This window comes from Motacilla alba, chromosome 4, assembly GCF_015832195.1.
Source record: "Motacilla alba alba isolate MOTALB_02 chromosome 4, Motacilla_alba_V1.0_pri, whole genome shotgun sequence".
NCBI lineage: Eukaryota > Metazoa > Chordata > Aves > Passeriformes > Motacillidae > Motacilla > Motacilla alba.
Genome location: NC_052019.1, coordinates 27,481,650 through 27,508,506, shown reverse-complemented (window position 1 = coordinate 27,508,506; position 26,857 = coordinate 27,481,650). Strand labels below are relative to the sequence as shown.

The window sequence follows — 26,857 nt, the reverse complement described above, 5'->3', positions numbered from 1 at the left end:
TAAGAGTGAAAAAGCAATTCTAATGTTTAATCTGAATCCCTCCTGTCTGACCTTTAGGCCATCTCCTCTTGTCCTCTCACTGCAGGCACAGCAGGAGAGACCAAACCCCTCCCTACTAGAGCCGCCTTTCAGGGAGCTGTAGAGGGCAGTGGGGTCGCTCCTGAGCCCTCTCCAGGCTAAACAAACCCAGCTCCCTCATGGACATGTTTTCTGGAGCACTCATTAGCCTTGTTGCCCCTCTCTGGCCACGTGCCAGTATCTCCATGTCCTTTTCAGAGTGAGGGCCCAGAACTGGACACAGCACTCAAGCTGCAGCTGCACCAGTGCAGGAGGATCATATCACCTCCCCACTCTTACTGTATTATATTTACTTTTTCAAGCCAGGTCTAATAAGCTCTCAAAAGAATCTAATATACTCAAGATAGCTCAGCTACCTTTGGAGGCATAAAAAATAAGCAGGATGGCTTTTGCTGCAGTGTTGGAAACAAAAACATTTAATAAAAGGCAAAATAACAAACAGAGAAACCTAACAAGGTGCAAGAGATCTTGCTCCTGGTAAAACACTTCACAAATGCAATTAGTTTCTTTGTTCTCTTCTTTTTCTACTAAATTGCCCAGGTGGGACTTTTTGGCTTCTGTTTAGTTAGCTATCTTGAAGTTTGAGGTGAAGCTTCTAAGGTCTTATGAGGGGGCTTTTCATCTAATTGAAGAGAAACTTGTGAGCTTCTTTCTTTTTTAGGGGGACAAAGGATAGTTTTGTCACCCTGTCAATAGGGGGCACACTCCTACATTACTGGTTAAACTAGTGCTGACACTGGCCAGGGTGCCACTGGCCTTCTTGGCCACCTGGGCACACACTGTTCACATTCAGCTGCTTTTGACCAGCACCCCCAGGTCCTTTTCTGAGAGCTTTCTAGCCACTCTACCCCCAGCCTGTAGTGCTGCCTGGGGTTAGTGTGGCCAAAGTACAGGACCCAGCACTAGGTCCTGCTGAATCTCATACCACTGGCCCTAGCCTATCAATCCAACTCCCTCTCCAGAGCCCCCCCTACCTTCCAGCAGATCAACATGCTAACCCAACTTGATGTTATTTGCAAATTTGCCCTCATCCAGATCATGCCAAAGGAATTTCAGCCTCTTTGTTCTTCACTAATCCTCACTATTATTGATATTTCATTTAGAGATTCATTACAAAAGCAACTGCCTGAATGCTTAAGAAAAGAATTACAGTTCTTTTACTGTAGGATAAGCTTTGACCAATTTTAAACCCTTGCATTCAAGGGAACGCTGCTTAGAGCTCTTCTACACAGATACACACAATATGTGGTCAGTGCCTGTGAAGAAGGCCAGCACCAACACTTAATCCAGTTACTCACTACAGGGCAAGCCTGACCCACCACGCCATCACAGAGGAGTACTTCACAAACAAAGCAACACTCCTGACACAATCAAGTAGCAGAGCATCTTTCAGAAGCTGTCACCTAATAGTGTTCCATGGAGGTTTTAGTGCATAAGCGTCTTACAAGATTACCACCTAATTTGCAGTCCTGAAGTTACATACCACAGCTGATAGCTACCTTTGAGTGCACTTATTCAATAAATCTCCATGAAGCAGATTTGCATTCAATAGTTTATTTATAATTGTAAAAGCATAAGTGTTACATACTTTGAGTAATTGCATATTTGTTAGAATCTAACCTATTTAGAAGAGTGGTGTGTGCAAAGACAAGAAAGTCATGCTTAGATTCCCCCTCAGAAGTTTGTTGCTTTAGTATTTGTTCCCCTCTTCAGTAAAATTTCCACAGAAACAGAGTGAGGAAATATAGACACAGAGTAGCTATAGTTATTGAAGTGTTTGAAGACAGTCCAACATCATCACATAGCCCATACAGAACTACTAAAGGTAGATTTGCCTAGTATTTAAAAGGACAAAGCCTGGACTAGGCAAGAGTTAGAGCAAACAGGCAACAAGCCAAGTTACAGGTCAATCAAGCCATTTGCATTTATGGCTTGTTATGAACAAGCAAATTGGTGTCAACTTCATCACAGCATTCCAAAAGATACCAATGGGGTAAATATACACACACATATTTTTAAAAAAGATACATGTATGTATATACATTTTTAAAATAAGGCATGTATTTATTTCAGGCTCTTAAAACATTTTTCCACACTCTTTTCCTATTAATACAGCATATATTGCCATTTTATTGCTAAAGAAAGCATACCATCATTGCAAGCAGAACAGCATCAACACTGGCTTTTGTCAGCAGTCCAGTTCAGTTAATAAGGTTCAAGACATACAATAATACCATGGAAGAATGTTTCTGTTACAGAAAAATGCAGAAGACCAGTTGAATTCTATTTAGACTGCACCAAATCATTCTCTTGACATTGCCTGTAGTTAACAGTATAGACTAAAAAGCAGAACAGCACCATTCTGGAGCAACAGAAAGAGTACCTAAGAGTACCTAAAATACCACTTCCCCATCTCTACTTAGTTGTTACATTGAAAAATACACAAGGGAAGAATGACAACACAACAAACTTCTTATTCTGCTCTAACAATGCTTTCTTCTGCAAGAAATGATGCAGGACTTTTGAGCTTATCCAGGGGTAAATCCTAATATGAATGAATATGCACACGCCATTATCATTGTGTAACTAATAACAGTTACTCATAAGTGTGACTTACAAGGAGCACTCTCTAAGTTTTTTGTCAGCCTGCTTCAGGGAGATCCAGGTGTTTAACATGTTTGATCGCAGTTTGGCCCACACTAAATGGTTGTTTAACCCAAATATCTGGGCAGCAAACTGGGCAGCTCCTTCAGGTGACAGAGTAGTAGGACAGCTAAGACCTGTAGAGAAGAGAATGCCACTTACTAAAGCATAGTTTATAGTCAAACAAAACATTTTCTCTGAAGAATAATTTAAGACAAAGCTTGAGCCACATGAACCAGTTTTAAAGCCAGTAAAGTGTCATGTGTTCCATTACATTTAATATGACTGCTTTGTGGCACTTCACACCAAAAGCCATCATGCAAATGACTCTCTTACACAAAGGTAACAGATTTATGGGCCTCCATTCAAGTTACTGACAAAGTTGAAAATAATACAGGTAAAAACGCACTGAATTAGTAGTTAAGCATTGAGGCTCACCTACGCTGATTGTTGAGAAAGATACTATTTGATCTTTGGTCATAAGGAAAATGCAACAAAATTCAATTACTCCCATTAATATTATTTTCAATTTCAAAATAAAAGCTTTAGCAAGGATAAGCCACGGTTTACTTTATATAAGGATTATTCCTATGTAATCTTTGCTGTGTCTGTTGGGCTTTCTGCTGTTAAGAAGTCACAGCCTGCATGTGACATATTTCCACAGACTTTGCTTGGTACTGATCCAGCTTTGCCCCTTGGGGCTTTGCCCCTTGTGTGTAAAGTAGAACAACAGAAAAATAGAGCTAGATGAGAACAAGAGCATAAATTGAAGATCATCTTACCGCTGGGTAGTCTGAGAGAGGACCACACATCCTGAGTACCCCAGTCAGCTGAGAGTGGAGGGCAGTTGACAACCGGGTAAGCAGTGTTACCAGACATGACTGGCCCCAAACCATTGCTTCTGCCAGCTACTGCAACAAACACCGTTGGGATTCCATCTCCTGTGGGGAGGAAGGCATTCAGAGATAAGCAATCCACCTTGTTCTCTACCACTTGCTTTCACGGAGCTTTGTCTGAGTTCACAGCTATGTATGCAGTCATCTTTTCAATTCCATCATATGGCACTAATATTTTGTGTCCAACTTCCTCTTTTACAGAAATATCTAAGAAATCTGACATCCTTAAATCCCAGCTATATTTACCACACACAGCTGAAATTAGCATTTCTTACTCTGCCTCTGAGGGGAAGTCTTTATCAGAGGAAGAGGTGCTGCTTAGCTTTATAGAGAACACAGCCATTAAACCTCTGGCATCTGTAAGTGTTCCTCTCCTTAAATCTGAAATAGTTCACCTCAGAGTAAGTGTTTTAACTATGGTTACTACATTTGCAGTTTCACCAAGTAGAATGGTATGCACAGAATGTATATACTCCCACAGAAATAAATAATTCCTGTATCTCTTCTGCTAGGCTAGAAACACTTTTGAAGAAATGTTAAGTCTTCTTGGCAAAGAGAGTAATTTAAAGCAAGCATCTTTTTCTCATGGTATTTTCTCATGGCATCTAAAGTAATAAGCAAGAATCTGTTTTCATCAAACAGAAAAAAACACGGTGGGAGCAACATCTGCCTAATATAACACATGAGAACATTCAGTCAGCTAGAGAAAATGTTGCCCTGCCTTGTTTCAGAAATGCTGGCATCACCAGCAAGGTACTACAATAAATCTAGTAACATGATCAGGGCTTGGGCAAAGCAGTTCTGATACTGGGATAAAAGCAGAGGTTAGACTTTGAGTAATGGAAGGTGTGGCAGCACAGTAGGAGAATACATTACTCCAAAATTACTTAAAGCAGTCATGCTACTAGCAACTGGGAAACACAATAGTAACACAGCTTGGTGTTCTGTTAAACAAAAAAAAGGAAAAATCCCACATCAATCTTTCAAGTTGCCAAGTCATTCTGAAACATGATGCTGTGTCAATCCAAATCAGTATTTCTTGGAATTTACCTTCATATTCTGCTTTGATCCTCAAGGTTTCATCTGGCCCTTTGTGAGCCGAAGTCACTCTTAATTCACAAGGAATTCCAAAGGTTGCACATGCCTTTTTAATTTTTTCACAGTGACTGAGGTCAGAAGAAGATCCCATTAGCACCACAACTCTACCTTGGCTCTTTGATTTTAGAAGCAACTAGAGAAAAGAGTGGAGAGGGAGGGGAGAAATAAAAGCAGTCAACAAGACTGAAGGCACACAGTTCTCCAAGTCTTGATGTGTTGTTCATAAAAACAAGTACCTCCACTCTTTCTGAAACCCATTCAAAGTTTCTCTTAACCATTTGCAGTGCTTCAGGAGTCACTTCTTTCAGGTCCCGATAGGACTGGAAAAAGGAAAACAAAAGCATTGAAGTGTTGTGGTTTAACCCCAGCCAGCAGCCAAGCCCCACACAGCCTCCCACTCACTCCCCCACCAGAGATCAGGGAGAGAATCTGAAAGGTGGAATTGAGAAAACTCAGGGGTTGCAACGAAGACATTTCAACAGGCAAAGCAAAAGCTGCACACACAAACAAAAAGAACTTATTCACTGCTTCCCACGGGCAGGCAGGTGTTCAGCCATCTCCAGGAGAGCAGGGCCCCATCACACATAACCGTGACTTGGAAAGACAGACACCATCAGCTCCAAACGTCTCCCCATAACCAGTTCCTGCTTCCCCCACGCTTTATATCCTGACATGATGTCACATGGTCTGCAATGTCCCTTTGGTCAGTTGGGGTTACCTGTCCCAGCTGTGTCTCCTCCCAACCTCCCATGCACCCCCAGCTTCCTCACCAGTGTGGCAGTACCAAAAGCAGAAAAGGCCTTGGGGTCTGTGTATGCTCTGCTCAGCAATAACAAAAACATCTTTTCATTATCAACCTCGTGTTCAGCACAAATCCAAAACACAGCCCCATATTAGCCACTGTCAGAGAAAATAACCCTACCCTAGCCAAAACCAGCAGATGAAGTTAATGTGGTTTGGGTGCACAAAAGACTTAATTTTGCTACCATAATTGGTAAGAATTGTTATTATACCTTAAAATATTTGCACAGTTTCTAGCAATTCCAGGCATAAACAGCCTTCTACATTGTAATTTATGCCCATTTACAACACAAAAGACTTTCAGCCACAGGGATATTAAGGTTTTGGAAGCCTTCCACAGGGAAAATTTAAGGAAAAACATACAACGTCTTGAAAACTGGATTTGTAATAACATGATTGCCTGCAGTAGCACTGTACCAACCTAGGTATCACATGATACCATCATGTACCTTATTTTAGGGAACTGTCAGAGCAATTCACTCAAGCACGCTACTACATAATTCAGGTCAAGTCAACAACAGAGCAGTTTTTCTTCCCAATTTAAAATTAATGCCCTTCCTCCCGGGTACACTTTGAAATCTTCCCCTCTGGCCTACAACACTTTCTCTCACAGGGTCTCTGTCACTAGTCTCAACAACCATGACAAACTCCTGGCAGCAGCATTCCCAAACCAGCTCCTTCATAACTAGTCATCTGGTATTTCAGAGATATTTGTGAAGTATAAATGCTGTAAGTTTAAATATAAGAAAAGTTCTGTTTCAAACCTGCTTGCAGGCCTCATGTGGGTGCAGGCTATTAGCAACACTTTTGGAGGCAACAGTATTGAATTCATGGTTAACCAAAATAAATAACAAAGAAAAGCATCCTCACTGCAGTTCCTTCTTAAGTATCACCAGATCTCTACTAGCAGAGGATAATAATAATTAATCTCTGAATAAACTGAGAAACTTGGAGGCAAACCTGGGAACCAAAGCTTCTATTCTTCCCACCAATCTGTTATCAACTACTTCATTATCTGCACAAGTCAGAAATCCTTATCATTCCTGGAAACCTCACACTTCATTATGACAGCTCCAGTCAATAGTGCTGTTGGGTATTCCAGCTGAAGATATGCAGACAGAGGACTTTTTTCCTACCGTAAACCAGGTAAACTATTTAATGAGAACAGGTTTGGACACAAGGGACCACACAAACTACTCTGTAACAAGGTGAGACCCCCTAGAAACAGCCACTCTGGAAGGAGATGGTCAGCTGTAGGCTTTACTTTCTTCATTCTTCTCCCCTGCTCACTTAGAAGGTAAAGATTAAAGCATCACCTGTTTGTCCTTTTGCTGGCTTCTGTCTCCTGCTGGCCACAGTCTCCATGAATCATTGTCAATAACGTCAGCAAGAACAATTTCTTTTGTCAGCACATTAACACCAAATTCAATCTAAAAAGACAGTAAGAATCCTATTTTAGTAATTACACCGTGATATTTTTCCTGTCGAAACCAGGATCCTGAGAAATTAGATTCTTATACCTTCAGGTCTACAAGAGTGCAGTTTTGGGGCTGCCATGCTTTTTCCAGGATCTCAAAAATGGCTTGAGTAGAACGAGACATAATATCCACTTCAGTCTGGCCAATTGTAAGTCCAGCAAAACAGAATTTTGCTTCAATTATTTGCTCTTCAGACCACTGGGGATCATTATTAGCATCATCCTGTTAAGAAAACCAGAACAAATACATGATGTAATTTAAGCTTGCTGTAAGAGGAAAATAGCCATTAAAAGATACAAGGTCTTGTGTGCTGGGGTTTTTTTTTCCCCAAGTAACAAATACAGGCTTCAAATTAGTATTTTATGATTAGCACTAAAAAAATGACAGTAACATTGAAAACACTTGCTGTAACACCCGACCATCTTTAAGAGTAACAGAGTACACCACAAACATGTTTGATTACAGTTCACCAGATACATCTTTCAGCACATATTCCCAAAGGAATTCAGAAGCCTAAGTGACTAGCTAGCTACTTACCCTCACCATGCAACCACTGTTTATTTTAATTTATTCAAATATATCAACACATCTGTTTCAACTGATGCATTAAGCTTATACTTAAAAAGCCCTTATACCTATATTTTTCTACTTTTAAGTACAGCTTGTCTTGTTATTCTTTGATTGCACTGTAAGCCACTACTGTATAGACTTGGAACAAAACTTTTGGACAAGAATGCAAGAAAACATTAGAATGGCAAAACTACAGATAGTGAGAGGATTGGTCAGCCACTAGCACTACTTGCTTAATCTGTCAGCATTTCAAAGGAAATTCAGAATTCTAACTCTGCTTAAGTTTGATTAACATCACAGGAAAGGAAAACTTACCTTGTAAAACATCTCAATTTTGGGTGGGTAAAACTTATATCCTTCTTTGACACCAGGGTTTCTCTTGAGGAAGGAGCCAGTAGCAATTCTTCTGCATACCCATTCAATTGGGATCATTTCACAGTGAGCTGCTATGAACGCTGTGTCACTCTGTTTCCTGACAAAAGCTGTTTTGATTCCTAAATAAAAAGATGGCAGTAAGCACATTCCACAGTTTAAACAGTAGTCACAAACATCTTTGATTTAAAGTGTGTTTGAATCTTGTCCTTCCATGGACTTAAGGGACACACTGAATCTTTTCAGGGTATTTTAAGCCCACTCCAGCCTTGCAAAAGACAAGTCTCTTCCACAAGTCATTAGTTTTGCCAATTTTATCATACAAAAATAACTTGTACCTCAGAAATCCAATTTTTATAATTTTGTTCACAGAGCCTTAAAAAAAAATCAAATCTGTCACAATGTTTTTGTTTGTTTAAAAAAAATTGGCAGCAACCAAGTACCCAACCATGTTCTCTGGTGAAAGATTCATTATAGATTGAACAGTAATTGGAGCCTTTCAAAGGAGTATCAGAGCACAGCAGTCTTTACTACTTTGCTTAATAAAAGCAGATGGGGCAGAGAGAATGGCTTTGTCCTCCTTTTCATCACAAACTAAGTTATTTAGGACACTAGATGTTGGTGATTTATTAGGCAGAAGCCAGATTCAGAAGCATGTGCACTCAAACCTGCTGCAACAAGTCAACCTTCTTTCATAATTGTAAGCTGATGGACCCCATACTAAAAAGGGACAGCCAACATGCAGATCAGCACCCTCAGTGCAAGATGGCCCTTTTTTCAATTTCACTCTTGAGGAAAGTCCCATCTTTCTCCCTGACTGTTGCAGATAGGCAAAACCTACAAAAGGCCTTGCAAAATCATGGCTCAGGCCTGTTACTTTAGCTAAGTAGAAAAGGACTATGGGAATTCGACTCAGCTGACTTAGAGGTTGAAAAACAAATAATATAACCATTGTGTGTTCACATCCTGGGTTATGGCGGTTGATTGAATTATGTTTGTTATGATTTAAAACTACATAGCTGATAGTGAACTAACTTCTTACGAAGGCCTGGTTTTTGCAATAAAACAGCTGTCTCTGCACCTGCCTGGGGACTCTGTGTTGCATACCTGACCAGGGCAAGACAACTGCCAAGCCCAGTTGGCATCTGCCAGAAACAGAAGGCAAAGGAGCTGCACTCAGTCAAACCAAGCAGTTTTACTCCATTCCACTTCCAGAACCATAAAGGAAGAAACAAAAAATCTTAAAACATGAACACTGACTCTTCAAAGTTTGGTGCATTTCCTTCAAAGGCAGAATGATTTAAATAATCAAATGCACATTAAGGCCCCTGTCTGGTTCACTACTACATTTTTCATCAGTGCAGATGTGTGCTTTTGCTAGGCTGACATTAGCTCTATTCTAAAAGGGAGAGAAACTTTAACAGAACTTCGTAAATCATCACCTCTGAAAGAGCAGGTAAAGAAGAGTTGCGCAAGGCAAACAAACACCCTCTACCACAAGGCATTCCCACTATCTGCATTTACACCACTGAAAGAAGGAAACTAGGGAAGAATCCTCCAAGTTCCTTTGTTGGTTTAAAATGCAGCTGCAGTTTATTCTGCATGTTTTTCCATGGCACCTGTGGAAATTATGAGAACAAGCCACTCATGGATTTTTCAGAGGTCAACAGAATGACTTCTTCATGTTAAAAGTGCACATCTGTAGGATATTAAGTATTTTGATTGTTATCTTAACTATTGCCATTCAAGACTTAGACAAAACATCTCACTAATTGCTCCTAAATGAAAATCAGAAGTTTTAATCAACTGCAAAAATAATCAAATACCTAGGAGGCTTCTTAGTAGTGTATTCACAACGGGAAGCCCGCGATTCAGGATTACACTGAATTACTTGGCATGTATTTCCATGTAAGTAGTTCTTAAAATATGGGCTGAGACAAAGATATAACTTTAGAGAAACCATCTTTCTCTTCCCCATACGAAACATACTAGGACTTCACAGTTGGCTATCACCACACCTTGTAACAGATACTACAAATTCTAGAGTAACTCAGCTGGTGCCTGAAGCAGTCTTTGTGCGAATGTTTCAAAGCACATGGAGCACACAGTTATAATCAATCTTAGCTAAGCTTACTAGTGCCTATATTCTGGTACTGTTAGCAGACTCGCCACCAGCACGAATTGCTCTTTGCAACTTGCCAACTACTCAAAGAGACTTTGAAATGCTTTCTCAAAGCATTTATGGCTCCATTTTTGGAAGTGTGGTGCTAAACTTACTTCAGTGACTTAAGTAATGTACTTCATAAAACTCACTGCTAGCATCAGAAATACTTTGAATCTTTTAAAGTAAAGACAAGGCTCCTGATACATTCAATACAGACTGATAAACATATTTTGCAATGTGATCCTCACAAGTGTTATGTGCAAAGCTTGCAGGAAGTTTATGCTGCTATAACACACAACTGGGGAAGGGGGGAAAGACACTCTAATTTTATGTTTCAGCTTACATACACAGATTTCACAATGCCTGGTAGTACTGCTAGCTAGAAGTGTTCTATGCATGCAGATGTAGTAAAGCAAGGCAGATGCATCCAGCCCAGAGTTACAGGCAAGGAGGTGTAGGGTATGGAAGAACTGACAATAGCAGAGGGGAGGGGATTAGAAGCATGTCCAAACAGGCAGAAGAAACTATTGCAGTTATCTGCAGCACTAGACTACTGCAGATACTCTCGTGTTCCAAATAAACAAGTAACTCACCCAGCTCTAAAGTACCAGAGAAAAAAAAAGCATAATTAAAAGCTAAGAGAAAAAAGACTAAAAAAACCACGAAAGCCTCAAGGCAGGGTAAACTTTTATAAAACAATAATGTTTCGTAAAAACGTCTGTAACATACAAGTATACACACTATGCCTTTAAAATACTGACCAGCTTCCTGAAGCAGCTGAAACACACAGCTTGTCGTTGTGTTGGAAATGGCAGCCTTCCCTTCCATTCGGTCCTTCCTGGCTGCATTTCCCGCCGTTATTTGGTCTTTCGACTGCATGAGAACACATCCCGGGATATCGGGCAGCTCGTACACTTCTTTCGTTTTACCTTCATTAACTTTTTTGCCAAGCTTCAGGTCTAGAACAAAAAAAAAAAAAACAAAGCACAAAAAAAAAAAAAAAAAAAAAAGAAAAAAAGTCACTTTTTCATCGCGAAGATTTGTTTACTTCCGCACGCAGAGCCACCACCTTCGATCCACAGGACCCGCGCTGCGGTCCCTGACCACGAGGAGCCCCCTGAACGCCGACACACGGAGCGATCTGGCCACGTTCCCCCCAGCAGCGAGGCCGAAAGCCCCGCTCCAGGCTTCCGCCAGCTCCGGCGGTGCCCCAGGCAACCTCACCGCCCCACGGCCGCGGGCAGACAGGAGCTGCCGCCTGAGCGCGGCGGCCAAGAGCTCCGCTGCTTTTTTTTTCTCTTCAAACTTCGGGGCAACCCCGGAGCTCCGCCACACGAGCGGCGCGGGGCAGCTGCCGCTCCCAGCATCCTGCGCCTGGAGCTGCCCCCGCCACCTCTCCTGCAGCCGTGCCCACCCTCGCGTACGAGCGACTACCCACGGTAAAATTAAATGAAAAAAAACCCAAAAATTTAAAATCACTCCGGGAAAAAGTTGGTTCTCAAGCACCTACACCCCAAGCCGCTGAGCGGGCACCGGCCCCCCGAGAGCGGAACCTCCGACCGACCGACCCACCCCCGACGGCCGCCCGGTTACCTGATGCTGCGGGGGCCATGGCTGCGGCGGGAGCGGGCGCGGGCACCTAGGGCACAGGAGAGAGCCTGAGCGCACGCTGCGGGGCTCGGCCGCCGGGGTAAGAAGGGGCCGGCGGAAGGGGCGGGCAGCCCGGGCAGCGGGCCGCGACGCCGCCCGCCAATCGCCGCCCTACGCCGCGGGGCGGCCCCGCCGAGCCCCCCGAGCGAACCCCGGACGGCAGCATCACCCCCCTCCCCGTCCCGCGCAAACACAGCCCCGGCCCTCTGCCCGGCCAATGCCGGCGCCTCGGCGCGCCCGGGCCCCGGCCCCCCGCACCCTCACCCCGCGGGCAAACATCCCCTCGGCCCGGGGCGCTCCGCGGGGGGGCGGGCAGAGGAGACTCTAGGGGAGGCGGGGCCGGGCGAGGCGGCGGAGCGGGCCGGGGGTGCGGTGTCGCCCCCCCGTATGTAAATGAGGGCGGGAGGCGCCCGGCGGGCCACCGGGATCCCCGGGCGGAACGGCGTTGTGGGCTGAGCGCGCCGCCGGCAGCAGCGCGCGGGAGCCGCTGGAGCGGGACCGGGATCGGAACTGGGAGCGGGAACTGGAGCGGTGCCGCCGCGCCACCACGTGCTGCCCGCGCCATGGAGCTGGAGGAGCTGGGCATCCGGGAGGAGTGCGGCGTGTTCGGCTGCATCGCCTCCGGCGCGTGGCCCACGGAGCTGGACGTGCCCCATGTAATCACGCTGGGGCTGGTGGGGCTGCAGCACAGGTAAGAGGGGCGCGGGGGCGAGATGTGCCGGGACGGGGCCGCCCGGGGGAGGCTCGGTGTCGGACCGGGCCGCGGCGGCTGCTCGGGGCCGTGCGGCGGCACGTGCAGCCTCGGAGGGCCTCGGGTCTCCGGCGGCGGGAGCGCCCTGGGAGGGCAGGGGAGCGCTCCGACCGGTCCCTTCCGCTCCGCCCCGGCGGAGAGCCCCGGCAGCATCCCGGAGGCGAAGTGCAAGGAACACCCCTCCGCCTCCTGCCTACCGAGCCGGTCCCGCCGAAGGAGAGCTGTCGAACGCCTTTGGACCTCGGCTGCATCTCTCCTGAGTCTCATCCGCTCTCGCTGCCGGGCCCGCGCCACCGGCCCGGGCGCTCGCACGTCCCTGCGCGGCACCCGCGGCGTGGCCGCGTCCCGGGCGGCGGGGCTGAGCCCCAGGCAGCGGGGATGCGCCCCAGGCAGCGGGGATGAGCCCCGGACAGCGGGGAGATAGGCTACGCACAGCGGGATGCACCCGCCGCCCCGTCCCAGCCGCGCCGAGCGGTGACCTCCTGCCCGAGTCGCGGCGAGGCCCGGCCGTCATTCTCGAGATGCTCACCGTAAAGTCTAAGTCACACAATCCGAGGCTACCGAAACGGAGCAGTTCTTAAGCGTTTTTAGGCTCCTACTAGCGGTAGTGGTTTAGATTCATCATCATGATACAATAAAACTTCTACCTGACGTGTCTACGGCGATGTACAACAGACCTGATTCACTGTCATCCATGTGGATGCAGAGCTACAGAATGAAGTTTGCGTTCTGCTTCCATTTGGTTGGTATTCAAAATGTTATGGACCGACATATACCAATCATTTTTTCAGTGGTGCCAGAAAGGTATATCGTCCTTGTGGAAGCACATGCACAGCCCAGGCAAGCACAAGATCGTTTAGCAGTACATGCAGAGCCTGTTTGCTGTGCTTGATTTCACAGCTGGAAAAAGTGTGCTAAGTAAACACACTCCTGACGGTCTAGGTAGGTGGGCTGGGTAGGTAACCTGGGCATGGGTAGGTAACCTGGTCTAGGTAGGTAACCTGCGCATGGGTAAGTACACATGCACTGAATAGATAAAATACATTCTTTGTATTTCTGAGGTCACAGACATGCAGATATTGCTCTGAAATTGGTTTTGGACCAACAATAGGAAATCGTTTACATGGAGTTTTTCTGTTTGTTACAGTAGAGTTTCATATACTTTTCCTGGTCAAAATGCTGCATTCCTACTGACTCTTGTATGCTAATAATTCTCTTTCAACTGCAGGTATATATATTTGCCAGTGTCCACCAAAAATGTTTTACTGGGAGGGATATAGCCAAAGTCCCAGAAACAAAGCCATGGTTTTCATGTAAAATGAAACAATAGTCTCATTTTTGCTTGCATCGTTTTTCTCTGAAGAGGTTGGAAATAATCTTACCTTGTTTGTGCTTACAGTTACACTGGTAGACCTGGAGTATTTTAGGTGGAAATAAAATGATTGATGTATTTTCATTATTTTGCATCTTATTATATCAATTTTCATTGCAACCTTATTTCAAGTTTTCAATATGCTTTTTTGTTTCTTTGATGGGCACTTGACAAATATATTTCATTTGCTTGACCTTTTTAATATCAGATATCTCCTGTGGAGGACACAACTGTACACACCAATATTTATACCATGGTTGAAATTCATCATTCATTCACAAATTCTACAGGAAGCTACACACCTAGGGCATATATGCACTACCTCTGATTCTGATCTAACTCAGTAATGGTCAAAATTTTTAAGGGATGCTTTCCTAAAGGCATAAACATTGCACCTGTAAAAGTGAAACAGTCTGTTCCTTCAGGAATACCTTTGCAAGCACTCAATAAAATTCCGTTCAATAGCTGGGATGTTAATGTTCCTATTTTCTTTGCTAGTGTTTCTCTCTTTGCATTTTTCCTATTACAGTGGGTAGAAGAGGTGGCATCCCGATCAGGAAGTAATAAGATAACTGCTATTTTTCTTTTTACTTTTTGGAATGTCTCTTGAAAACCAGAGTTAAAGGTTAGCATTAACTGAATCAGTGAACTGCATTAGGCCCATGATTTTAAAGTTAAAAACAAAGACACGTGTCTTAACCATAGGCCTTTAAAAATAAATATGAAAGAAGATAATAGTAAATATTAATGGGCTATCCAAGTCAGGCCTGAGTGACTAACAGAAATTTGACTGGCCACTAGAAAATACAGTCCTTAGACATCACCTTCATATTAGTAAGGTTATTTATGTAATGATTACTGCCCTTTGATATAAGCATGTTCTTCTATATTCAAATTAGTTCTGTGCAATAAATGACAGAATTTGGCCCCTAGTTCTGTGCAATAAATGACAGAATTTGGCCCCTAATTTGTCTTTGATTTTAAAATTCAGAATATTAAAGTATGGCATTGTATCAAGCTCCATTTCTGAGATGCCTGGGCCACAAAGAGAACATGCTATAATTTCTAATCTTTGAAATCTTACCTGTATGTGTAAAAACCCAGAGTATTTGTTATTTGTTAGATGCCACAAAAATGTACAGCATAAATTCTTTGTGCTTTGTGTTCTGATACAGCTGGTTGCAGCAAGGTGAAGGACTTGGCTGTTTCTGATAAATGGCCAAGAATGAGCTGATCATTTTTATTACTGTGGCTTTGATAGATTTCCTTCACTGTGGATGTTTGCAGCTGGAAATTTGAAACTCTGTATGCTGCATCAAGCAACCAATATATTTAAGCATGTGTTCAGTGGTGTGTATGAGCAGTGCTCACTGCTTCACTCACTGAAACTGTTTGCATGAGAAATTGATGTGTATATGTAAGCAAAGTTCGGGAGCCCACAAGTAGGCTTATAATCAAAGACAAAAGATACTTGTAGTTTCACTACCGTGACAGTACCAGAAACAACTTTAAAAGTTGTTTGGGGTTGCATTTTTTTTAATAATTAAAAAGCAACTGCTAGTTGTGGAGGTTTAAATTCTCACTCCTTTGTAGCAGAAGTTAGAACACAGCATTTTATTGGCTTTAACTTTATAATGGTGAACTGTGAATTAAAACAAAAGCCAGTATATTCTTACAGTCTAATCAAGGCCTTCAACACACTTAAAACTTTTTATCAATTTAACTTGACACCATGGTAACATTTTACAGCTATGTTAGCTGTGAATGCTCATTAACTTAATTCTGCTCAAGCAAATCATGTTACTCTGGCATCAACATAACAAGGCTTAAAAGTGGATGGTCTAAATCATCCACATCATTGCATTTGGTAAGCCAGGGAACAGAGTCACTGCAAAATCCACTGACAGCATGCTAAAATCAAATCAGAGGATGTTGGTAAGGAGAGGATTTTCTTGGGGGTGGTGAGGGAGGGAGGAGTTACTCTGAATTACAAATCTATTAGACGTCATTTGAGTCCTTGACCAGGACAAATTTGCAAAGTTAATCTTCGAGGAAGAGTGATTTCTGTTAACTTTTTGCAGAATTCTCTGGAAAATACTTTTGGCAGTAATACTGTGTACTGCAACCTGAGTGTACCAGCTTTGTACTCATTTTTAGGAAAAAATCTTTAAAAGCCATTTTCTGTGAAGGTGGAAGTCCCATTAAGTCAGGAATATTCTTTGTCTCAGCTGGGCCTGTGTATGGAACTTGTTATCAGTGGAGGCTTGGCCAGTGCGTTTTTTGGTACCTTTCCTGTTACTGTCCATTATTAAAACTCATGTAACAGAACCCAGATAATCACTAATGTAAATTAAGACACTTCTCTTTCAATCTAGTAAAGTCACTGGTTGCTTCCCATTAGCCATCCTTCCAAATACCTACATTAAATATAGCACAATCAAAGTGTTCATCTACATTTTATATATGACATTTTGGCTACAAGGTGGGGGTTTTTTAAAAGGCTATTTAGCAAGCCATTGGTATTGTGACTTACACTGTGAATCTTTGAATCAAAAAGCTGAAAATTGAAATAGTTTTTGGATGAGAATTTTTATATATCGGTACTCAGATATACTACCGGTAATGATCCTGATCATTTTGTATGTAAGGTATTTATCTTTTCATTTCATCTCAAGAACACTTTATGAGTTCTACATATCCCTCATTCCCAGGTGTAGAAGTGCAGTGTCAAATGTCCTAACTATCTAAATACCAAATTTTTTAATTAATCATATTTCTTTGTAAATCCCCTATGGAATATACAGGGTACAAGGTGTGCCTAGCTAGTGATTGAGTCTGTATGCTATTATATGATAACATTCATGCTCTATATGCTGGTAAAACATTCCCGAGTACTTTCAGATACAGAATGTAGATGTAAAAACCCTTCTTTTAGTTCTGTCTTGGTTCAAGTTTTAGGCCATTGTGTGCTGAAGGTAATGACAGCCTGGCTTAATTACATTCTGCATAGCTTGCTCCTGCAAGAAGAGAGGAGAAGAAAGGCCATTTTGCTGTGGTGAGCTCTTCCATCTGCTAGGTTGTTTTACATAAAATCCTGCAGGGCTCAGGTTCCTGCTCACTCATTTTTGGGAAAGGGAAGAGAAGCTAGATTTCATTCTAACCAATTGAGGTCTCTTCAATGTACATGTCACAAAATGTAGTTCAGTCTAAGTTTTTATCTCTGAATGTGGAGTAACCATCTGGAATGAGATAATGTTATAAGGAGTGGAAAAAACAGGAGGGAAATGGTGCAAAACATGAGATACAAGAGGACATTTCTGAGGCAGCCGTTATGTTTATTGTGGCCAACAGACTTCCCATTACATTAACCTAGCTAGAGAGCTGGGTGAGACTGTTCATTCTTCTGTACTTTGGCTGTAGATAAGTCATCCATATACATCTCTCCAGTAATTTTCACAGGATTGCTTGGTTGGCTTGTCTGCCCATACCTTAAATTTGAGCCTCATGCATGGAGGGAGGGTTGTATGCAGCAACCTGTGTTATCACTGGGTAGTTCAGTTAATGTAAATGCTCCTGGCTTCACTATCTGCCACATTCCCATTAAAAAAAAAAAAAAAAGGCAGGGTTGTTTGGAGGGGCTTTTTATTAGGTTAGTTTTAATTTAAATCAGTTCTATCAGCTAGGTAGCCACCTGGCCATATGGATGCTTGTGCCAACACAAAGGAGACCTAGCTGTGTAAGAAACAGGATGACTGAAGGCAGAGTCTTTAAAGCTAATGATGCAGACAGTGCTTGTTGATCCACCATCAGTGCAAGCATTTCTGCTTCCTGAAGCTCATTCTCAAAGCCTTTGGCCCAAACAGTTTCTCAAATAATGTAAGAGGGCATGCAGAGGACTTTCCAACAGTCCTATTAAAGATGTATAAAGTGACCCATTCATCTTACTGAATAAGTGTGTTTTAGAGAAGAATGAAGCTTTTTAATGTAAGTCAGAGTGGTAATAGTTCCATTTATCTGCTACAACTGAAAAATTTCAGTATTGCCATTTGCAAACTGGGGAGGAAAAAGATTTGCTCTCACACTAATCCTAATGGCCCTCTGGCAGTAATGGAGATATTTGAGGAGGGAGAAGACCAAAAATCTCTGTTATTTATAGGATTGATGCTCTTGCCATCATTACTTGGTTCTGATTGTTAAGCTGGAACGTTTTCATAATCTAATTTATATTATGATTCCCAGGATCAGTTACATGGACTTGTTGACTTGGGTCTGGCCTTTCTGTTGAGGATCTGTGTCTAAGAAAGGCTCTCCTCCCAAACCACTGCAGTCCTGTGGTAGTTCCCTACACATAACCATTTCACGTGTCAGATAGTGGCCCACGTTCCATGTCACTGGTCCGTGAGTGTGTCTGGACTAAATATTGTGTGACTGTAATAAATGTAACCAGAATTCTAAATGTCAACATTCCTGGTAATTTTGTCTCTAAGCAAAAAGTTATGTGGAATTGTAACTACAACTACAGTGAAGAAAGGTTGTCTTGATATCACTTTATCTGTCTCAAGTAAATTAATTGTTATCTGTATAAATGGGAGTAGAGCACAAATATCAGATTATGCAAATGCCCCATCTTGCATCTGACATCTCTTTCCATCTTTGATCAACAATAAATGAACATCAGGGCAGAAGACAGCTTTCTGACAAAACATTTACAACAAACAAACTATGCTTTGCAGTCACAAGGCAGAATAGAAGAGGAATCCCACACAAAGGGAAATCCACCTTCTTAGGACATTTGTTTGTCAGATAACTCCTGCTCTCTGAAAAGTTTTCTGAGGGAAAAAACCCTTTACTTGGAAAGTAAACACTCTTGTGTTCTTTTTTTCTGTCAGTTCTTGCTTCATGTCTACCACCTAGTGTTGACATGAACCATTGCCAAGCAAAGACTGCAAGTGTGCTCTGCACTTCTCTGCTCTGACGTGCTAAAAATTCAGCAAGTCGTTTGCCTCAGTGCTTTTTGTTGTTCTCACCTGAATATCAGCATTTAAAAACAGATATGTATTCTTGAAAGGTCTGCTGATTTTAATTACTTAAAAGTCTTTAATTTTTATCTTTTGGAAGGAGATAAAGGGTTTTTTTGGGCCTTGTACTGAATGACAGCAAGGTTTAGAAAGATTTGTATCTTTGTGCATCATGCAGACTTTAAAGTGAAGTTTGTCATTTCTGCAGTGCTAACTGCTTCCCTCTAGTTAGTATTTCTTCTAAAAGGAGAGGCACACTACAACAAAAATAAGTTTTCAGCTGTTCAGAGTTAGTCCTGGAACATCTGGGAACTTGCTGAGCTACTTCAGCTCACACAGAAGCAACATTAGGGTTTTTTCTTACTAGATGGGCTAGTCTTGTGTGAGGTTAGTGAGATGAACTGGTTTACAGGGCATCCAGCAAGAACTGGATTATTCAGAGTAACATGGAGAAAAGGGGAATCTTGTTGGAATGAGTTATCAAGTCAAGTTCAGCCTTGCATTCATGAAACAGAAGGTAGAGCAAAACATGGAAGTTACTCGTATTTTTTTCAGTACAGTTACTGCAAATAATTTAAATCATAACTTAATTGACCTAAACTTTTAAATGTACTGGTGTGAATTAGGATTGGGTGACACATTTTTTTGCTTCACATGTGGAGGGAGTAACCTGTGGTTTTAATAGTGTGGGAATGGTGAGGTCTTCAGCTGACTCAGCGTGTTCTATAGGGATACCTGTCTGCTGTGATAGCCGGGGCAAACCTTGTCCTCCTTGCAAAGACAACACTTCTGAATGCAAGTAATTCAATGCAAGTTCAAGGATGTACGTTTGAACCAACCCTTTGTAAAGAAGAGAGAAGAAAGATTTTTAAACCAATGACGATACTAGTATTGTTGGAAATGATCATTTTGGCGACAGTATTACAAACCAAAGAAGGTTTATACTGAGAAATCAGTGTAAAATGTGAAAAGTGGTAGATAAGCATACACTGAAAAAACTGTGTATCCATGTCACTGTATAAATTAACATTATCAAAAAACATTTTCTAGGGATCTCTCTCCTGACTTCTCAGAATTGTTTTAAAAATGCTAGTCAAATGGCAGATTAAATCCACCTTGGTGGAAAGTGTTTGCCTTCATAATGTCTCTCATAGCAGAATTGACTAGGCAATAATTAGGCAGAGAGCAGGAAATAACACATTATATCCAGTAATATTTTAATGTAAAATTTTATGAAGAGAGACTTGGATGGAATTTAGGCCTCTGTGTGTAAATAAACCTGGTGGCTGTTGCTGCTGCAATATGGACTTGACTGTTTGACTTGAGCTGTGCCTTTGTATGTGCCCAGAACTGACCTGGCTTTGGCCGGGCTGTGTAGGTCTATGCCCAAACATGACTGATATCCAGAAAGTTGTTTTGCACTGAAAGAAAAACCCTGCAAATGTAATACAGACCATAAAGTACTTACACAACCACAAAATGAAGTAGTGGCTAGTAGGATTTTGTAGAATAAAAGTTACGATATGGCATTTGTCTCTTAGCATGTCATTGTTCCCTGCATTGTTTCTGTGTTTTCTGTGGGTTACTGGACATAACAGACCCCTTGCCCAGTACAGAGCAGGGACCATAACTCATGCCTACCCCTTCTACATAGGCATCAATTCTGTGTACTTTCTTTCTGGCTCACTGAATTCTCCAGTTCAGTGCTGCACATTTGCTGCAAGCCTTTAGCATTACCCTACACCAGCATAAATAGGGGGAGAGGCTAGGGGGAGTGTAAATGCTGGTTAAGGAGTTGAGTTGTATTTTCCCCACCAGCCCTGCCTAACCAAAAAGTTCTTCTATGGCTTCAACTGTTTGGTTAATTGCAGAGGACTAACTTGTTAGGAAGACCGAGGAGATGGTAATTGGAAATGATAGGATGAAATTTCAACTGTACATGTTTTCTTTGATGAGTTAAAGTATTACTTTCTTTCAATTAAGGCTGTTAATTGTAGCATGTAGGTGAACCAAGATATATAGGCAGAGGTTATATTTTTTATTCAACTAACTGACATCACCACTTAAAGCTCATAGTTATGGATTGTGATGGAAACTCACACCTTGTTTTAGTGTAAATGACTGAAGGTGACTATATTAAAAGGAAGCAAGCATGTACTCATCTGGGTAACCTACACTCTTAAGTATTTCATTTCATACTACCTGACAATCTATTTGCATGTTAATTTCATAGAAAGTTCATGAAACCAACCTGTTGTATGGCTGATGGATCAGTATACAGCTGTGTTCTGTTGAGGTCTTGTATTTCTTCCTGCTTACAAAGCCTTTCAAACAGTAACTTTTTGCCTTCTGTTACTGTGTGCACTCTCTCTGTTAATAGTTTTTGGAAGTGGAGTATGGTGTTTTCAGAAGCACTTTTCTTAAGTGGAACAGGTGACACCTCTGTGGACAAAAGCAAAGTACGTGGTTAGAGTGCACAAGTCAATGAACTGCTGACACTGAAGTTCAGCTCATGCTGGATTTTCCTAAAGCTGTTCTTCTGATCTGCTCTTTTGGCAGGCATTGCCTGGTGTTGTATAAGGGATCATTGTATAATGGAGAGTAGGAATGCAGCAGACCCTGTAAAAATCACTTATATCTCACACTTCCAGTTTTGCCTAGCTACGGCCCTCTCCAAGAGGTACTTACATAATAGGCAATAAATGAAAGTCTATTCGATCACGCAGAGTGATTAAATGCACAGTTTGTACAGTTTGTGGTGGTGAACTAAACAGGTTGAATTAAAAAAATGTAATGTTCAGATCATTTCTCTTCATCTGTCTGTAGATGTCATTTTAGTATTAAAAACAGTGGTGAGCTCCTTAAAACCAAGTTTTTTGTTCCTCATTGTTTGATTTTATTTATTTGGGCCTGTCAGTTTTGCAGGAAGAAAAATAAGCTGCTGACCTTCCCCATATCAGATCACATGTCACATATTTCTATCTTTCTCATCATTTTTCTCTCTCCATGGTTCTCTATTCTATCTTGTTTTTGACACAGCTGTCTTAACCTGTTTTCTTGTGTATATAACACATTAGACATGTTTACAGACACAGTAGTGTAATACGAGAAAATCACATCCATGACTGCCTGTCCCTGCTTTCTCTTTAGCAACACAACTGAGACATCTTGGTTTTTAAATACTATATTTTCTTTGCATATGATTCTTATAAAGCAAGTAAGTTTTTCCTGATGTTTTCCTCATTTATACCAGGGATGAGGACTGAAATAAATAAATTGCAATTTTCCTTAGGCCTACTTTTTTATCAGAACTCTTCTTTTGCCAATTATTGTGGGTGAGAGGAGAACGTTTGTTTGGAGTTTGGTGTTAAGTTCTAGGATTATGGTTTTTTAACTGTTTGAATACTGGATATAAGAATCTAGCATCCAATTCAACAGCAGTGTATAGATGCTTTTAAAAGTCAGGGGCTCTTACCATCATTCCATGTTTTTCTTTTGGTACTCAAAGATCCTCTGTTTGCTGTAGCATCTCCCACTGAAACTTAGAAGAGAAGAACAAGGTGATTAAGCCTTTTGTCGAGATTCTCACGGCACAGTCAGTCACACACCAAAAGGTTTTATATTACAAAAGCAAATACCCTAGGACAAGACACATTTATTTGGCAGATGCCTCAAACAGATTAATAACTGAAGCCTCTTATCTGAAAGGTTATTGTTTTACTGGCCACTCCATCAGCATTCACAGATTACACAGTCCTTTTCCAGCATGCTAAAATGTAAAACAGCCAGGTTGGTTGTTGGTGTTGACAACATTCTTGGTGTTGATATGTCCCATTCATGGAGAGTAGAAATGAGCAGTAATATATTCAGTTTCTGTATTTGGAAGAAAATACATGTCTTGAGAATGTGATCGAGCAAAAAACTGAGGCAGGGAAGAACTGCATCCCACAGCTCTCTGGCTGTCATTCCAGCTGCAACTAATGCACTACTGGGTGGTGCCCTTGGACACCACATTATTGCTCTGATTCATGACTGAGGATGGCTGGCTTAAGGCTGGTTCTGGCCTTAAGCCAGAACCACCACCTGGCCTTTGCTGCAGAAATGGTTCAAGTCCTCAACTAACATTTGTGCTATTATCTATTTATCATTTATCAAACTATTTATCATATTGAGAACAATCACATTTATCTCAATATTTATCATATTGAGAACAATCACATCATATTGAGAACAATCACAACTAGTACTGCTTTACCTGAAGTCACTGAACCCTAAGTTGCAGAGGTTCAGTTACTTCTCTGAGAGCACCTATCCCCTGCCTGGAGCAGGGGAAGGTGCGCCTGAGGTCTGAAGCAGTTGGCCAGTCATGAGAACCCTTACAGCGGACACAAGAGTAGCTGTGTGGTTCCTAGACCAGAGGGTTTTTGATATGAAGATAGAGGCCAACTTCTATTGCCCTCAGTGAAAACTCAATCTGCTTTAGCAAAATTAATATAATTATTATAAGCGCTCAAATAAACATCACTGTCCTGGATTTTTCTCTCTCGACTGCAGTGTGTATTGAATTAATATACTTTGGGGTATATTAATATACTTTTTGGAGTCCTTGCACTTGGCTTGATTGCTGCTGATTTCTGCAGTTCCAAACAGTATAAGCTTGCAGCTCTCTATCCATCAGACTTTACAAGGCTGCTGTATGACCTCTAAAACCTGTGTTCTAGCATCATTTCACTGTATGTCACTTAGGCTTTCAAAAGCAGATTCTCCAATAACACTTAAGCGCTTTGGTGCTTTCACTTTTTGCTAATATTCTCACTTCTACATGTCTCCATAGACCACTTGAGTTTCCTGAGTGTTCCCTATGTGACCATGCAGATACAGCTTTGCCAGTTATTTTCCCCCCCATTTCTGTACACACACTTCACACCTACAGCATGGCTCAAACAGGTGACTTTAGAAAGTTCACTTAAAGCACTTAATCTCATACTGAAGTTTTCAGTACCTGATAGGAGACTTGAGCTTTCACATCCCCAGCTTGAGGTTCCCAGAGGCTGTCTTCTTAAGATACAGTCAACTTCATCATAAAATCTCATTTTTCTCCTGGGATTTCCAAGATGCTCATTTTCTTTCTGCAGTGCACGGTATTCGTATTTTAGGTTCTTGTACTTTGTGCGACATTGTTTCCAGTCTCTGTCTATACCACATTTCATTAACCTTCTGGCAATTTCCTCAAATATTTCTTTATTTCTTGTGGCCCCTTCAAGCATTTGCTGTATCTTTTCATCTGACCATATGTTTATCAGAGCCCTAACTTCATTATCACTCCAGTGTTTTCCTGCTCCAGTATCATTAACTGTAATAACTTTAAAGTGATTTTGTGCTTCTTCCAAGGGAATGTGATTGTCTGAAAATATAAATAAAAAAACCTAACTGTAAATGCTATAATGCATGCTAAATATACATATATGAAAGCATAATTGCAACTGATAATTAATCAGTTAATGGTTACTGTTTTATATATTTTAATCTTTTTTATCTTTGTATTTTTTAATCTTTTATCATTTTAGTATCCATACACAATTGTTTTCTCTTAAGTATGCAAAATATGGAGCAAGTGGAATCTCTTGTTTCTCCAAGGCATCTAAAATTCAACATTTTGTCACTATAATTGTGCCACTGTTGTTGTTATTAAAGACAGATGTATCCAAGTCTTACATGTAGAAAAGCAGTAATCAGGAAGCTTTAAAGATCTCAGCATTGGTGAGATACCAATACTTCTTAGTTTCAAACCAATTCAAACCAATACCATACTTGTGGTTTCAAATTAAAATGGCAATGTGCAAATGAAAGCTTACTTGGGATTCAACAGAAGAAAAAAAATCTTCAGACTTGAAAATAGTCAGAAGTAAGCAGATGGTGCTCATTAGATTATGTATAGAAGGCAAAGCTGAACTACAGTATTAATACAAGTTTTGCTCATGAAGGGAAAAGAGCTATAAAACTAATTTTTAAGTTTACTAATAAAGCTAGAGTGGAATCAGGAGCAGAAAAGTAGATCTGAGTTTGCAGTAGAGATCTGATTGCTCCAGCTTTGGTACTGAAAATACAATGTGATTTATTTCATAATAAATGCATGGAAATTAATACTCACCTGTCCCAACCATCTGTTTTGCTACTGGCGTACAAGATCTGTCTTCTGAGGTAGTGCTTATAGAATCATCATCTATAGAAACACACAGTTTTAAATAAACTTGGATTTAGACAAATAAATGGCTAGTATTATTGTCATCCTCTGTAGGAAACACCTCTTTCCACCTTAAAGTGTCCTAAGCCCTCAGTCTAACCCATTAGTTACAGACTTGAAGAATCACAGAATCATAGATTCATTTAGGACTTGAAGAATCATTTAGATGGAATCATTTAGGATGGAAGCACTAATCATTTAGGACTTAACATTGCCAAGTCCACCATGTCCCTAAGGGCCACATCTACATGTTATTTAAATCTCTCCAGGGACAGTGACTCCACCACTGCTCAAGTCCAAGGTGACAGTTCTGCTCCTTACTTCAAGGAGTTCCCTCCTTATTTCACCAAGAACTGAAAACACTACCATTTTGTGACTGCTGTTGCCAAGAGGCTCCAGCCACCACCTGTCCTCTATTCACAAACACCAAGTCCAGTGGGTACCTTCCCTAGTTGGCTCCTTCACCAGCTGTGTCAGGCAGTTGTCAGCCACACACTCCAGGAACCTTCCTAGGCTGTGTCCTTTGCTGTGTTGTATTTCCAGTAGACATCTGGTCAGCTGAAGTCCCTCCCAAGGGCCAGCGACTGTGAGACTTCTCCCAGCTGCTTGTGAAATATTTCAGCTGCCTCTTTGCTTGGGTTGGGTGGTCAAACACAGACTCCCACCAGGATACCTGCCTTGTTGCCTTCTTCTGATTCTTACCCATACGTCCTCAACACTACTGTCACCATCATGAGCTCTAGACAATCAAAACACTCCCTAACATACAGAGTACCCCACAGTCTCTCCTTCCTTGCCTGTCCCTTCTGCAAAGTTTATAGCCATTCATTGCAGCACTCCAGCTGTGCAAGTCATCCCTCTGTGTATTCAAGATGGAAACTATGATATAGTTTTCCTGCTACACAATGGCTTCCAGCTTGTCCCGTTTGTTGCCCATGCTGTTTGCACTGGTGTAGATGCACCACAGCTGGGTTTTTGGCTCCACCATCTTTTGGGGGTGAAAAGCTCTAATTTCTACATGGTCATTCTGAGGTGCTTCTGTGGTTTCTAACACATCAGTAACCCCTGTATGTCTTTGCTGATTTCCATTCCCTGACTACTAAGACAGCAGATCAAAGGACCTCTCTAGAACACTACCCCTCAAACATTGGCATGTTGCCCCCAGGCTCTCTAGTAAGTCTGGTTTTATCTCTTCCCACCTGCAAATTTAGTTTAAAGCTCTTTAAATGAGTTCTGCTAACTTCTGTGCTAAGATCTTTTTTCCCCCTTTGAGATAGGTGCCAGCAAATCGGGTGTCATGTAACCATGATTAAAAACTCCAGTATCTTCCCACTGTCACCAAGCTTGGAGCCAGATAGTGATCTGCTGGCTCTTCCTGGCTTTTTCCCATATCATTCTTTTCAAGTGGGAGAAGACTACTTGTGCTCTTGATCCTTTAACGAGTTATTCCAATGCCCTGAAGTCTCTTTCTATTTGCAACTTCATTGTTGCCTACTGAGAAATTGCTGAAATTGTCTATGAACATCAAAACCCAGATTTGCTGATTCTGTGTTCGTTTGCTCGTGCTTGGAACTACTCTGCAGCTGAACGTTCACTTTTGTGTGGACTTACTTTTTGGGCTGGGAGGAAGAGAAAGAATAGTTCTCATTGTTTGCTAGGGGATGTTATAGACTAATTATGTTCAATACTGGTTTTGGTAAAGAGTAGAAATAAATATTCCTT

The 26,857-nt window shown here is 41.7% G+C and overlaps 3 protein-coding genes across 7 annotated transcripts in view; 1 reads left to right on the top strand and 2 right to left on the bottom strand.

Moving 5' to 3' along the window:
• Nucleotides 1-1,616: 1,616 nt before the first annotated feature.
• Nucleotides 1,617-11,866, bottom strand: PAICS (phosphoribosylaminoimidazole carboxylase and phosphoribosylaminoimidazolesuccinocarboxamide synthase). 2 transcript variants are annotated; one of them, XM_038134741.1, is made up of 9 exons: nt 11,694-11,866; nt 10,862-11,059; nt 7,880-8,058; nt 7,037-7,216; nt 6,833-6,946; nt 4,952-5,035; nt 4,668-4,848; nt 3,504-3,662; nt 1,617-2,858 (listed from the first exon to the last, which is right to left on the bottom strand). In XM_038134741.1, the coding sequence occupies exons 1-9, from the start codon at nt 11,710-11,712 to the stop codon at nt 2,692-2,694; spliced, it is 1,281 nt and encodes a 426-aa protein (XP_037990669.1). In that variant the 5' UTR covers nt 11,713-11,866; the 3' UTR covers nt 1,617-2,691. The 2 variants fall into 2 exon arrangements, with proteins under 2 accessions (XP_037990669.1, XP_037990670.1); XM_038134742.1 differs by lacking the exon at nt 11,694-11,866 and adding an exon at nt 11,170-11,306.
• Nucleotides 11,867-12,161: 295 nt separating this feature from the next.
• PPAT (phosphoribosyl pyrophosphate amidotransferase) overlaps nt 12,162-26,857 on the top strand; it is a 42,530-nt gene continuing 27,834 nt past the window's right edge. Inside the window, exon 1 of the mRNA XM_038134736.1 lies at nt 12,162-12,441. Within this exon, the coding sequence (XP_037990664.1) occupies nt 12,314-12,441 (128 nt within the window). The 5' untranslated portion in view covers nt 12,162-12,313. The remainder of the gene's footprint in view (nt 12,442-26,857) is intronic.
• Nucleotides 14,810-26,857, bottom strand: part of LOC119700180 (trihelix transcription factor GT-2) — a 29,553-nt gene continuing 17,505 nt past the window's right edge. For 3 of the 4 annotated variants that reach the window (XM_038134732.1, XM_038134733.1, XM_038134735.1), the window contains 5 exons: nt 25,043-25,114; nt 23,894-24,295; nt 22,367-22,432; nt 21,143-21,333; nt 14,810-20,326 (listed from right to left, as the gene is read on the bottom strand). In XM_038134732.1, the coding sequence (XP_037990660.1) occupies nt 20,147-20,326; nt 21,143-21,333; nt 22,367-22,432; nt 23,894-24,295; nt 25,043-25,114 (911 nt within the window). In that variant the 3' untranslated portion in view covers nt 14,810-20,146. The other variant, XM_038134734.1, reaches the window with a different exon arrangement.

Excerpts from the sequence above, each read along its gene's own strand:
- PAICS (XM_038134741.1), bottom strand. Across the intron at positions 8,059-10,861 it reads TCAGCTGCTTCAGGAAGCTG|GAATCAAAACAGCTTTTGTC; the intron begins GTCAGTATTTTA and ends CTTTTTATTTAG. Across the intron at positions 3,663-4,667 it reads GATCAAAGCAGAATATGAAG|GAGATGGAATCCCAACGGTG; the intron begins GTAAATTCCAAG and ends TCCTCCCCACAG.